A 13,419-nucleotide genomic window follows, 5' to 3' on the forward strand; every position below is an offset into this window, starting at 1 on the left:
ACCCAGTTCTTCCAAAGTATTACGAAATTAACTGGAAGATAATCTCAAATTTCCACTCTCGTTTTTGGTAGAAATCATTCTCTTTTTAAACTTAGAGAATCATAACTACTCTTATATGAAATGCAATAATATCTCCAAATTAAAGATGGAAATGATTTCTAGAGTAATTAGTTGGTGGTTAAGTGCACAAGAATTACAAACTGCCCACATGGATTAGAAGGCTTCAGAGCCAGAAGCTCCGAATCCTCAAAGTCATAAGCCTCTGAGTCGAAACCAGTTCAGAATCACAAGCTTTTGAACAAGATTTAGAGGCTTCTGAAGCAAACTCATACATTCAGAAGCTCATTTTCTCTAAGTACATATCTTCCTAAAATTCGTAGAGGTTATGGGACGCGCCCCTTGTTGTTGTGTGAAGACAACCCCAAAAAGTTTTGGACTAATGGAATAACATGCAAGTATACATACTCATCCCATATCGTCCGAAAACAAGTAATAATGGTAAGAATACAAGATATTGTTCCACAAGGACAAAGAAATTGAGAGTTTCCAACAAGTCAATCTTAGAATGAGATTTCAGATGGTGAAATTTGAAGGAATGATTTTTGGTTTGAGTTAACAATCTACTGATTTTCCTAATAGAATCTCAATAGGTACTTGATGTTTGTATATATCTACAAATAGGTGCCAACCTTGAAGTTCTACATTAATTTTTCTACTCGACAACTCCATAGTTTTTCGAAGTGTTCAATGTACGCTCGTAGTATTGGTTCAATTTTATTACTATCATAATCATTTTGTTCTCCTTCTATATAACCCCACTTCCTAACGACTTCCCTTCTCCTTCTCTTTTGTTTTTCACTCCAAAAGTTGGAACTCCCAAACCCTTCCATTGAAACCTCTTCAATTCTATTTGCATCTCATCGACATACTTAAATCTACTTTTGTTCCTCTCCCTACTATAGGTTTTATGTTCTCCTTATCTAGTCGTTTCCCAATTACAGTTTCTTCATTCTTTAATTAACTTTATTACGTGTTTTTATGGTGCTTGATAGTGTTTGATATGTGTGTTAAGTGCATATTATGCACCTAACTTTGTTAATTTATAGTTGCATTTTGCATTTTTTAGATTAATTGTTTGCATTTAGTTTGTATTCGATATTTAGTTAATTTTCTTATAATCTTCGTTGGAATGATCAATCTTCATAATCTTGAAGAACAATGACCATCTTTCATAAGAACAATAAGAACACTTTGAGAGAAAAAGTCAATTAGTCAATGTTTATAAATCCTCTCTAGTATAAGTAATATTACAATAAAGCTCCTCACCAATTCTTACACTCTAAAATTCCTTACAAGACCTATTTATAGATCAAACTATAAAAGCACAAGTCAAAGTCAAACATGATTTACAAAGTCAAACCATCTAAAAATACAATTATAAACTTTCAAGATGAATACAATTTAACTCTAAAATTCAATCCCAACATTCTCTCCCTTTGTATTCAGGCTTGAAAGAATTTGTACTCTTTGAATCTCTTTTGAAACTTTGACGCTTTAAGCTCTTTATGACTTCTTAAAATCTTTAAGATAAACTTTTAACATTCTCCTCTTTATGATCTTCAAATGATCTTCTTTTGACAAAATCTTCCAAACATTCTCTCCCTCGAATGTAGATCAAAAACAATCTTCTCTTTTTACAAAGAAGAACTGTAACATCAACAGTCTTCAGAAATAATCTTCAAAATATGATCTTCAAAAAACTTTTTCCTAATAACAATCACTAACATTCTCTCCATTACAAACATTCTCCTTATTGAGAAATCTCTTTCAGTAAACTCTTGTTAAGATGAGATCTTCACATTTAACTTCCCTCAAACATTGTAGCACAAAATAATCTTCAAAAAATAATTTTCAGTCGTTGCATTCACACTCCATGATTCTTTTGCCGATTCCTGATCTTCAGAATTGATTATTTCATTCATTATATCATACTCCCCCTTATGATGAAATGAGAAGCATTTGCATCATACACCAGAATGAATGAAATCTTCAATGTATGCCGTCAATTCGTAAAATTGTAAGTAGATCTTTTCAAATCCACTTGTATAGTTTTTTCATATTATGAAAATGGGAAATAACCAATTTCAACTTATGAAATTGTTTTCAATCTTATAAAAAGATTGGCCTATGAATATAACAAATATATTCAGTACAACAAATGTACTTCATATATATGAGACTTTTTAAGGTTCATCTCACTAGGACTTCCATTTAATCATCAATATCTTATAAAAGGTATATCTATAAATGTTACGGCAAAATAACATATAAATTGCAAAATTTGTGTAGTGTAGAAAAAATAAAGCAACTAATGCTTCTGTTTAGGGTCAAAAAGATAAACCGTGGACTATACAAAATTTATCAAACTCGATTCGTGATCAAAAAGACTTGAAGAGGGGACATATATCCTTCTGTTTCAATATCAATTTTCTCCGAATGAGAAACTGATAGAATGTGAGTTGCATGACCCAAGTGTTATTGAAACACTTCTTTTAAGAGATAAATGAGTAGCTGATGGGGTTGTGACAAGAACTGGCCCAAGTTTTGTCTTTTTCAATATTAGTCTCCAAAGAATCGAGAACTAATAATTTTCGTGGTTTGCCCGGATTATAGAGGTTAGAACAGGATTCTTTTTATCTTTTAATCCTGACACAACTCTCGGCAATTCTTTTAGCTCATCACAACTACCCCTCTCATTTCATTGTAAGCTCTACACACAAACCCATTTTGTGTTAAAGCTCACTCAGATATGGTTGTCCTCATGGGTAGGTATGTCAATTCTAACATTCCATTGAGGTATTTCTGTAAAGCACTCAATACCTCCTAAAATGACAGTATGTTCAATTGATCACAAATGGTTTGATCAAAATATTATTGCTATGAAGCACAAGTGATCAGATAAAAATTGATTAAGAAAAAAATATAGCGTTTAAGCACAAACAACAAGCAAGGAGTGATATATCAAACAAATTATTCAACATATGTGGAAGAAATGAATGAAGATTTGTAATTACAAGTTTACTGATTCATACAATCAAAGAATAATGAATTTGTATCAATCTAAGTAAAAAAAATATCAGAAAAACAACTTTGAGTACAAACGAGTGTATTATCACCGAAAATGATTATCATTTAAGAGACGTGATAATTACGGTTTGAAAAATAGCTGAAACAAGTATTTGAATTATGTACGACGAGAAATTACACAAGTAAAATATCAAGAAATATATGCTCAGAAAAAATACTCGTTTCAGAAATCAATTTAATTTCCAAAAAACATTTATCCAAAAATTTTCCAGAGACTCCCCCTAGAAATTAGATTTGAGTAATAATTCTTTTCAGCTCAAAAACCAAAAAAAAAATGGAACATTTTGGTTCGGGTCCTGAACTGAGTTGTTAAGAAACCATTATCATTCAGCGCGGGTCCTGAACTGTTTTATTCAGAAACCATATGAGACATATTATAAACTCCCCCTGTATCAATGCATCATACAGATGATCTTCTTATCAGCATAGTAATGACACACCCAAACTCCCCCTGTATCAATCCAAGAACAGAGAACCGAGTTATTGGATTTCCAAGCAGCAAATTCGGGACTTTTCTCATCACCATCAACAAAACAAAATTTGTTGGGACCTTCAAGTGCATTTAGGACAGCCTTTGCCCATACATCATAACTTTCACAGGTTAATAAGTATTTGGTAAGGAGATTGCTAGGACCTTTAGAGGGATGTAAATAATAAATGGTGGTTGTGTCATGAATTAATTGAATCTTTTTACCATTGCTAGTGTTATTACCTGCCATGGTGATATAGAATACATCAGAAAGGCACAGATATATCAACGACTGGTGTCGAGGATTAATGGTTAGGCAGACACCTAGTTTTGAAGACTGATCATTGCACAGATAGTAATTGGATAATCAACGAGGAAGAACTCAACAGGGCATCGACTTGAAAGAGAAGAAAAAAATCAGGATCTTAAACCACAGTCCATGATGAACTCCAAAGAAATCTTTATTGTATTAGTCCTCGTCTGTCCCAACCGTATAGGACAAGCTCTTTAAATATCCAAACAAAGAAAAAGAAAATAAACCAAAAACAGGAAACTAATGTATTTTCCTATGAAATCTAAATATATTCCCAAGAAAAACAAATCTCAAACGACAATAAAGACAAAGGGCTACGACCAGTGGTGGTGAAGCTATTGGGGAAGATGAAGAGCAATGACCAATGGTTCGTGATGTTTAGCATGTGGTTAGGGTCAATGTCACCAAGCTCAGCTCACATGAAAAGTCGTCGTGCAATGGTTGGTTAATGCAACTCTTCTAGACGTACGTGTTGCAAAACAAATGTGAATTACTATAGAATCACATTTTGATTTTTCATTCTCACATTTGTTTTAAGTTGATCGTTTTCTCGTTTGAATCCGCCTCTCCTAGTCTACGTGTGTGTGTATATATATATATTATAATATAATATAATATTACATAAATTACTCTATTTATTAATAAAAATGAAAGAAAATAATGAGTGAACCAAAATACCCATAACTTAACAAAGTTAAGGTTAGTAGAGTTATGACAAGAAAGCTTATCCATCAAAAATGGAAGTATAAAACTACGAGGACTTTAGTCATAGTTTCTTAGAGTTAGGGACCTTCTTCATAGTATTCATGAAACACAATGACGAAAATTGTAATTTACTCTTATTAATATGAAAGGCAAAAAAAAATTATGAAATAAATGCAAAGATGGAAGGCGTTCTTGGAACCCATGCATTTCTCCTTCTCTCTCCCTCCAATCTCCATTCACACAAACTAGAAATCTCCATTATCGAAAAAGCAACAAATTTTGGGAGGGTGGATAAACTTTTCTCCTCTTCACTTGCTTCATTGCAGAAAGAAATACCTGTTTTTCTCTATCACCCAGCTATTTTCTCTCTTCTCTTCATTTTCTTGGAGAAACCAAAACCTCCTGACAGCAAAAAATGGATGAGGTTTTTTGCAGAGATAACGTGAACCCAGCCCTGTCATTGACTACACAGGTCTCTTCCATTTTGATTCTTTCTCACGTTTTTCAGATTTTCCTCAAGCCCTTGGGACAACATGCCCCCGTTGCTCAGATCCTCGTAAGTATGTCACATGCTCCCATGCACATTCTTCAATAATTTATGATCTTGTTTAGAATTCTTCTGTTCAATTGCATCCTAGTGTGAGGAATCCAGAATAGGAGGAGTCGAATGTCGTTCCTTTTATCGGATTGCATGTATTTGGTATCATATTTGTGGGAAAAATATGTTTTAAGTAGAACTATGAATTATTTGATCAAAGCCATTTGTTGTTGGAAGATTGCGAGTTCTGTATTTCAACAATAGTTAAACGTTTTTATGACATTTACTTATTTCATCACAAAATTTACGTATTATATGAATTTTTCTAGAGAAATTTGACCTAATTTGTAGAAATGTTGTGATTTGTGGCTAAGATTTCTATTTGGCTGTGGTTGTAGAAATGTGATTTGTTGCACTATATACAATTCTAGATGCCATTACCCAAGCTTTGTGGTTCAATCGTTCATTATAATATTATTGAAAATTTGGATACAGGAAGGATGATCACATGTTTCACATTAAAAATTGTAAGACTTATCCTTAACTTTATGGGTTTGATTCATGTATCTCTTCTCATTTAGTCTACTCCTATCTTTTCTAGGCGGGGTTCATTCTTGGTCCATCAGTCTTATCGAGATCACCACAAATATATAGCTTTTTCTTTGAGAATTTTGTTGTTGACTTCTATGAAAGTTTGGCATTGTTCAGTAGAATCATTATCATGTTTCTCATAGGCCTTGAGACGGATGTATCTTATATATTGCGTCACTGGGGTCCAACTAGCATCGTTGCTTGTTGTGGTTGTTTGATATGTTCAGTGTTGGCCACAGCTATTGCCTTCTTTGTATATGAGGAGACTGGATCTCGTGGGTCACGAGTCATGTTGGCCTTAGTCCTCACAGTGATTTTAGCTAATGCTGCATCTCCTATAGTGTTCCGATTGGTAGCTGATCTAAAGTTTGCAACCACTGATTTTGGACGTCTAGCCATCTGTTCTTCTTTGATTGTTGACATGTATGCTATGTTTATCTTAATTATAATCACGGGTGCAAAATACAAAGAAACATTTCTTACTTGGGTATTGAAGGGTTTTTGTTCAGTCCTGCTTCTTGCGGGCGTTGTTGTTTTCACCACATACTTGGCTAATTGGCTTAATCACCGAAATAGAAACCAAAAGAATCTCAAAGCTGTCGAAGTAATGTTGATTTGTGCAGTCATTATTTTTGCTGCTATGACTCTCGAAACTATGGGATTTAGCAGCATAATAGCTTGTTTCATTATGGGTTCGATGTTTCCAAGGGGAGGAAAATCAGGTCGGACATTGTTGACCGTCCTAACATACATGGTTCACAACTTTATTTTCCCCATTTACTTTGGCTACACCGGGTTTAGAGCAGATATAACTTATCTCAATAAACTCAAAAACGTTGGCATTGTTCTTATGGTAATCTTGTCGAGCATTGGTGGCAAGATCATCGGCACGCTTGTGGCTTGTCATTACTTAAAGACACCCCTAAAAGAGGGCATCCTCCTTGCTTTTCTCTTGAACATGAAGGGGCATGTAGATCTTTTGACGTTGACATCAGCTATGCTAAATAACGTAAGTGCTTTCTTGTTGTAAACTATGATACAATATACCAAGTGTCATTTGTTGAATGATATCGGTAGATCTATTAAATCATTAAGTTAAGTTTGTAAGTTCAAGTATCTTTATAGACACGAGTTTATCGGTTTATTGATTATTTTTAAAAACATAGTTGATCTATTGTCTCAATGCAGGAGCTGACAAGTTTGGTATTCTACAATTTGATGCTTATAGCTATCGTTATTAGTTCCTTGGTGTCATCCATGCTAGTCAGTTTCTTGGTGAAAAGAGAAAGTGAAACCATTGGTGTCAAGCACATACCATTGGAATATCTTAGCCCTATGAAGGAGCTAATCGTACTCGCATGTGTGCATAGTCCACACCCTGTCCCTACTATGGTTCAACTTGTTGTATCACTTAGAGGGTCTCAAGATGTTCCAATTACCCCTTACTTGATGCACTTGGTTGAACTTCCTGAGAAACCAGAAGATGGTTCACCATACCATAAGCATCAAGAAGATGAATTTAGCGATGATGAAGACCATGGTGCTGATGATGCAGTGGAAATAAATGAGGCAGTTGATGTTTTCACCGCAGATACAAAGACGGTCTTTCATCAAGTTAAAAATGTATCACCTTATTTGAGCATGTTTCAAGATGTTTGTGAATTGGCAAACGATATATGTGCATCAATCATAATTCTTCCTTTCCACAAACATCAACGAATTGATGGAAAATTGGAGAAAGATAAAGAGGCTATAAGGATAACAAATCAGAAAGTATTACGCCATGCTCAATGTTCAGTGGCTGTTCTCATAGACCGTGGACATAATGCCATTGCTTCACAGGTTGCGGGATCTGAACCTCTACAGCGTGTTGCAACTTTGTTTTTTGGTGGGCCTGATGATCGTGAGGCATTAGGACTTAGTAAACGTCTTAGCACACATGATCATATGATCCTGACCATCATCAGGTTTCTCCCAACATCAACAAAAGAAGTTAATAAGGGTTTGACTGTTTCCCACAAGGGAGATGACGTTTTAGTGGCTGCAGTAAATAATGGAACAGAAATTGAGGGAGCAGACCGCACGGCCTTGAACAATTTTTATCACAGGTAGTTCTAAACTTCTTACATACTTGATGGTATATATTTATGCCATTGAAAGATGAAATCTCATCTTATATATGGGATTATCGACTTTCCAAACCATTATCCTATATGGCTTTTTATTGCAAATTAATGGACCATAATCATCTTGAAAATGTCAAAGAAGAGACTACAGTTCCAGTATTTCGTTTGCAAGAATGATGATCTATTTGCAATGAATAACCAACCACAATAGCTCGAAAAGTTTATCACCTTTGGTACTGAAAGTGCCATATATGAAAGTCGTCTCATGCAAGGTGTCGTTATATATGAAATTGTTTTACCAAGATCCTTGACCAAATAGTACAAGGCAATGTTATGATAGTTCATGATTTCCGAATTCACCTTGGTTTCAATGTGAAATAGATAAAGAAGAATGAGATGAGGCCTGTAAAATAGGTAAAGGAGAAGTTTGAACAAAGCAAGTATTCATGCAACTATATGGTTGGATTTTGCATAATTTGGTCCTACAACAACAAAAAGTAGATCTCTAATGATTCTATTTTTCATGTTCTATAACTTCAGCTATGTGACATCCGGCAAAGCAGGATTTGTAGAGAAGTACGTGGACAACGGGGCACAGACAGCAATGGTCTTGAGAGACATGGTCGAGATGTACTCAATGTTCATTGTAGGGAAAGGTAGTGGAAGAGTAGACTCCCCTCTAACTACTGGAATGAGTGATTGGGAAGAGTGTCTTGAGCTTGGTATAGTAGGTGATTTTTTGTCTTCTTCAGAATTCGATAAGGGTGGTTCAGTTTTAGTTATTCAACAACATATACCTTCACAAGATGACGCTGATGTTTAGTATGTGCCAGCAGTTCTAAACTAGTGGGTAGAAAAATCTCTCATGTGGAAACGAAGATATAAATTTGATTAAATTTATCAAATGTGGGACTAGGCTGGAGTATATAACCGCAATCACCTAAAGACCATTGTGGCTAAGTTTTAGCCCTCGTGTTTTGAGCACATTGAAGTTCCTGAATATGGATGCAGATCGTAACATAGATCATGGTAAAGTCACCTTCTGTATATACCCTGGTGTACATTTTTAGTTGTTGATGAGAAATGACAGATCAGGATTTTAAATATGTGTGTGTGTGTGTGTGAAGTTGATTATTTTCAGATGTTTTTATTTATGCATTTGTTAAATGTGATTACCAAATTCTCAGCCGGTGTATGCAACTTAGGCTAGTTGGGCAGCGCAAGGAAGAAACTTTGAGTAATGTTCCATGATTTTCACATGAAGTGTATAGTCCCCCAACTCAAAGTGTGTGACATCTATGCGATTTACAGAGCCCTTAAAAGTATTGCGTATGGAAAACATGGCGAGTTGGCGACATCATAAGTCATTTCTAAGTCGGTTACATGTCGGTTAAAAGGACCAAATGGGTTTATTACCCTTTCTAGGCCAAATTGTTAGTTATCACATATAATATACATTTTTCTCTCAATATACAACATAGAAGCCCTTGAGCACAACTTTAATTTAATCATTACTAGTGGATTTCTCTCGATGGCCTCCCCTACTCATGGTTTTCTCCCATTTCTGGTTTCCACAGTAAGTTTTGGCGTAATATCGTTTATCCGTTTTAATGTGTCATATTTGTTGTTCAAAGTTTATAGATTTCTAATTGTTATTGATGATTGAACGATGACTTGGTTCATCTTCCACATTTAGACTTTTTTTCTTGGATTCCTTTGATTTTGATCATACACATGATGTTGACTTTCTGCCTAGTTTGACTTTTGATTAGACATTGAAATTAGGATTAGAAGTTGATTACATTGATTTAAAACAAGCAGTATCGAAGTTGTTTCGGCTTTTGACATGTATATATTTTGGGTTTCTCTTGAATGGATGGAATCCTTCAAATTCCATTGAATTCCACAAGTTAATGAATTCATCATTCCTTGGCATAATGGAAGGAATTGAATTCCATCACCATCCACCACGATCATGCTACTATTGTTCATGATGCCCCACCCTTAACCCCCACCACTGATGTCGTTGCCACCCACCTTACCCCACCCTAACCACTATGCCACTATTGTTGTCATCACACCCACCCACCCTTCGGTCACTCATTACACATCCCTACTACGACTATGTTACTAATGTTAGTGTCACCCCCCAACCTAACCACCACCACCACAACATTATTGTCGTCGTCACAACTGCCACTCACCCTACCGCACCCTACCCTAACCACCACCAGCCAATATGTCACTACTATCGTCATCATACCCACCCACTCCCAATCACCCTGACCATCATCCCACCACTATCATCGTCACAACTGTCACTGATCCCCACCTCCCCGCCCTTAACCTAACCCTCCACCCCATACTACTATTGTCGCCTTCACAACCGCCATTCACCCGCACCCCACCCTACCCCAACCCATCACTAAACACCATGCCACTATTATTGTCGTCATACCTACCCCCTACCTGGCCCCCACCCTACCTTACCCTACTCTAACCCATCACTAACCACCATCCTACCACTGCAGTCATCACAACTATCACACTGCCACCTATTGCCCCACTCTGGCTTCAAACCCACTGCCTCGCCCCACCCCTGCCTGCCCCCAACAATCATCACCTATGGAGCAGGGCAGGGCAGAAGTGGTGGGGGAAGGGCGGGTGATAGTTGTGACGACGACATTAGTGACATGGTGGTTGGTAGGGTGTGTGGCGGGGCGATGGATGGGATAGTCCATACAAAGATGATTGTTCCAATTCTATTGAGAGATTTCATTTCAATTCCTACCAACCAAACACATGGTCAAATTCCATCAAATTCCATTCCAATTCCTTCAAAGTCAAATTCCTTTGATGGATTCCAATTCCATCAAATTTCATTCTGTGAACCAAACACCCCCTAAGGAATTGATGGCATCCTCACAATTTCGTTAATTTACATCTTTCGGATAGCATTCTTGAGGTTATTTTGAAGGAGAATAACGCGACAGCATTATGTTTGAAACTAGTGCAAAAGAGTCTCCCAAATAATTGCATTTGAAGCAGTGTCTGTATTCATATCTATTTAAAGAAAGCAATTTCGAGACGGATCATGTTCCTAAATTTAGATCATTACTGACTTTGAGAACATGGGTGTTAAGTAGATAAACTAGGGAAATGTTTGAAACAACCCTTATTTCAAATTAGATTATCAACATTTACCTTAGCCGACACTACTAAAAAATCTAGTTTTTCCGACGGCAAAAACAACTTTCCGACGGATTTATCCGTCGGAAAAACCCCCGCCGCTAAATGCAATTTCCGATGAAATTTCTGACAGATTTGTATTTTCCGACGAAAAAATCCACCAGAAATTCGTCGAACAATTTTATAATATGTTATCCTTTTCCCGGGTTAATTAGAAGGCATATAAAATGTGATTAGAGTTACTGACGGAATTTTCGTCGGAAATCTGTAGGTAAACTTTTTCTATTTTCTTCCAAAACAATAACCAGTTTTTATTTCAAAACTTTTTTCCTAATTTAAAATATGAAAATGCTTTTTATTTTTAATGAACGGAAAATATTTATCAACAGATTTACGTCGGATAATTCGCCAGAATTTTTTTTAATAAAACTTATATCTAATTATTTACCGACCGATTCTCCGCCAGAAATCCGTCGGAAATTTTGCTGGTACACGAAAAAAACCCAAAAAACTTCTTAATCTAAAATCCTAAAATATAAAGATCCTGTAAATTAAATACCAATATACAATGCACAAATATGTCATAAATACCTAATATGATTATCCGGACGAAATAATATACATATATAAATTCGATTGATAACACTAGTTCATAAATACACCATATCAAATCTATTGCGGCGGGGTCGGCGAAAACTGTTGAAATTGTGTAAACCTCTTCATCATATTCATCATGTCCATCATGTCTGCATGCTCTTTCTTCTGGATCTCGTCCTCCCTGTTTCGGATCTCTTCTCGACGAAGAAGTTCCTCAACCTCCTTCTGTAGGATCTCATCTCGAGTGCGCATTTCTTGAATTTGGGACCGTAAGTTGTTAATTAACTACAAATACAATAAAACGTTAAAATTTCCAATAAGAAGTATAAATGAAAKAAATAAACATCAAAGGATAAAAAGGTACACACCTGACTATCTACATTAGACGATCCACTCGAGTTTGCTTGTGAGGATGTCCCGGTCAAGACCAAATTGGGATCTTCATTGTACCCGAACCCAAATAGACGGCCTTTCTTGGACCCTCCAACCGCCTCATTCCACAAGTCAGTATTAACTAGGGGATAGGCCGAGGGATCATCACCGTACTTTTCGGTGAGATTGTTTGAATAGGTACCCTGTGGTTTAAAAAATACTACTAGTCAATTTCGACAGCGTAACGACTGTAAATGGAACGTTTCCAACTAAAACAATCCTAACGTTTGCCCAACAAATGGCAACCAAAACTAGATATATATATATATATATATATTAACATTCTAACTTAAACAATCCTAACGTTTGCCCAACAAATGGCAACCCAAACTAGAGAGAAATATATATCACACACACACACATACACTAACATTTTAACTTAAATAATCCTAATGTTTCTCCATCATACGACAACCCAATATAGAGTTTAAAGTTATATATAGGTATTGTAAACTTACCGCAACCCGGCTACACCTCAAAGTCACGTACTCCCCTCGTGACCCGCAACCCGAAGATGACTCTGTACTCGACCTCTTCTTATGGGTATGATCGAAGAGTTCCACAGCGGACGGTGGCACGCCATTTTTTGCTTTCGTCTACATAGTTGCAAGTAATAAAAACATGTGTTAATTGTATCATATTAAAAATCAAGCTACTAAAGTAATCTATTTTAAGGACCTACCAGGCGAGCACCATGCATGGCGAATGTGATCGATCTGCCGGTGTGTTTTGCTATATCACCTTCCACCATAGTCATTCGGTTATCATGCGCTGCCTTGGAAACTACACCTTTCCAATGGGGCGTGTTCCAGCGATCAATCATCTCGCACCAGATACGAGGATCGAGCCACTTAGGGTGGAAGCCCTTCAACATATTCATATCCCTATTAGGGTCGTTTTCTACATAGAGCATTGATTGACTTCTGGCTTTTTCTCCTACCCTTTCCTAGCAGAATTCATGCCATCATTGTAGTTTTTGGCACCCCAGGTCTCCCATATTTGCAGCATTTTGGCGTCCAGTGCTGGATCCCAACAATAGTACCCCTATACATAAATGATTAGTTGCTTGTTGAGTTCAAAATAAAACTAGCAAAAATATAACAAGTTAAAAGAAAACTACAAACCTGGAAACACTCCCACATCCGTGTCTTCACCTCCTTAGGGATTGTAGGTTGTCTCTGGTATGTTGCAATCTGCCTTCCAATTCAAAAACTTTGTCGCTGCCTATAACTTTGAAAATCTCTGGCATCCCTCCCACAATGGTTGGTCTACAGCTTCTAACATATCATAGAAACGTCGTGCATGTTCATTT

The 13,419-nt window shown here is 36.4% G+C and overlaps 1 protein-coding gene across 1 annotated transcript; it reads left to right on the forward strand.

Moving 5' to 3' along the window:
* Positions 1-5,049: 5,049 nt before the first annotated feature.
* On the forward strand, positions 5,050-12,538 carry LOC112512964 (cation/H(+) antiporter 2-like). The gene is made up of 5 exons (XM_025119089.1): positions 5,050-5,190; positions 5,774-6,772; positions 6,952-7,871; positions 8,430-8,681; positions 12,499-12,538. Exons 1-5 carry the CDS (start codon positions 5,050-5,052, stop codon positions 12,536-12,538), a joined length of 2,352 nt encoding a protein of 783 aa, XP_024974857.1.
* Positions 12,539-13,419: the final 881 nt, after the last annotated feature.

Source organism: Cynara cardunculus (genome assembly GCF_001531365.2).
Source record: "Cynara cardunculus var. scolymus isolate 2C chromosome LG 5, CcrdV1, whole genome shotgun sequence".
Taxonomy (NCBI): Eukaryota; Viridiplantae; Streptophyta; class Magnoliopsida; order Asterales; family Asteraceae; genus Cynara; species Cynara cardunculus.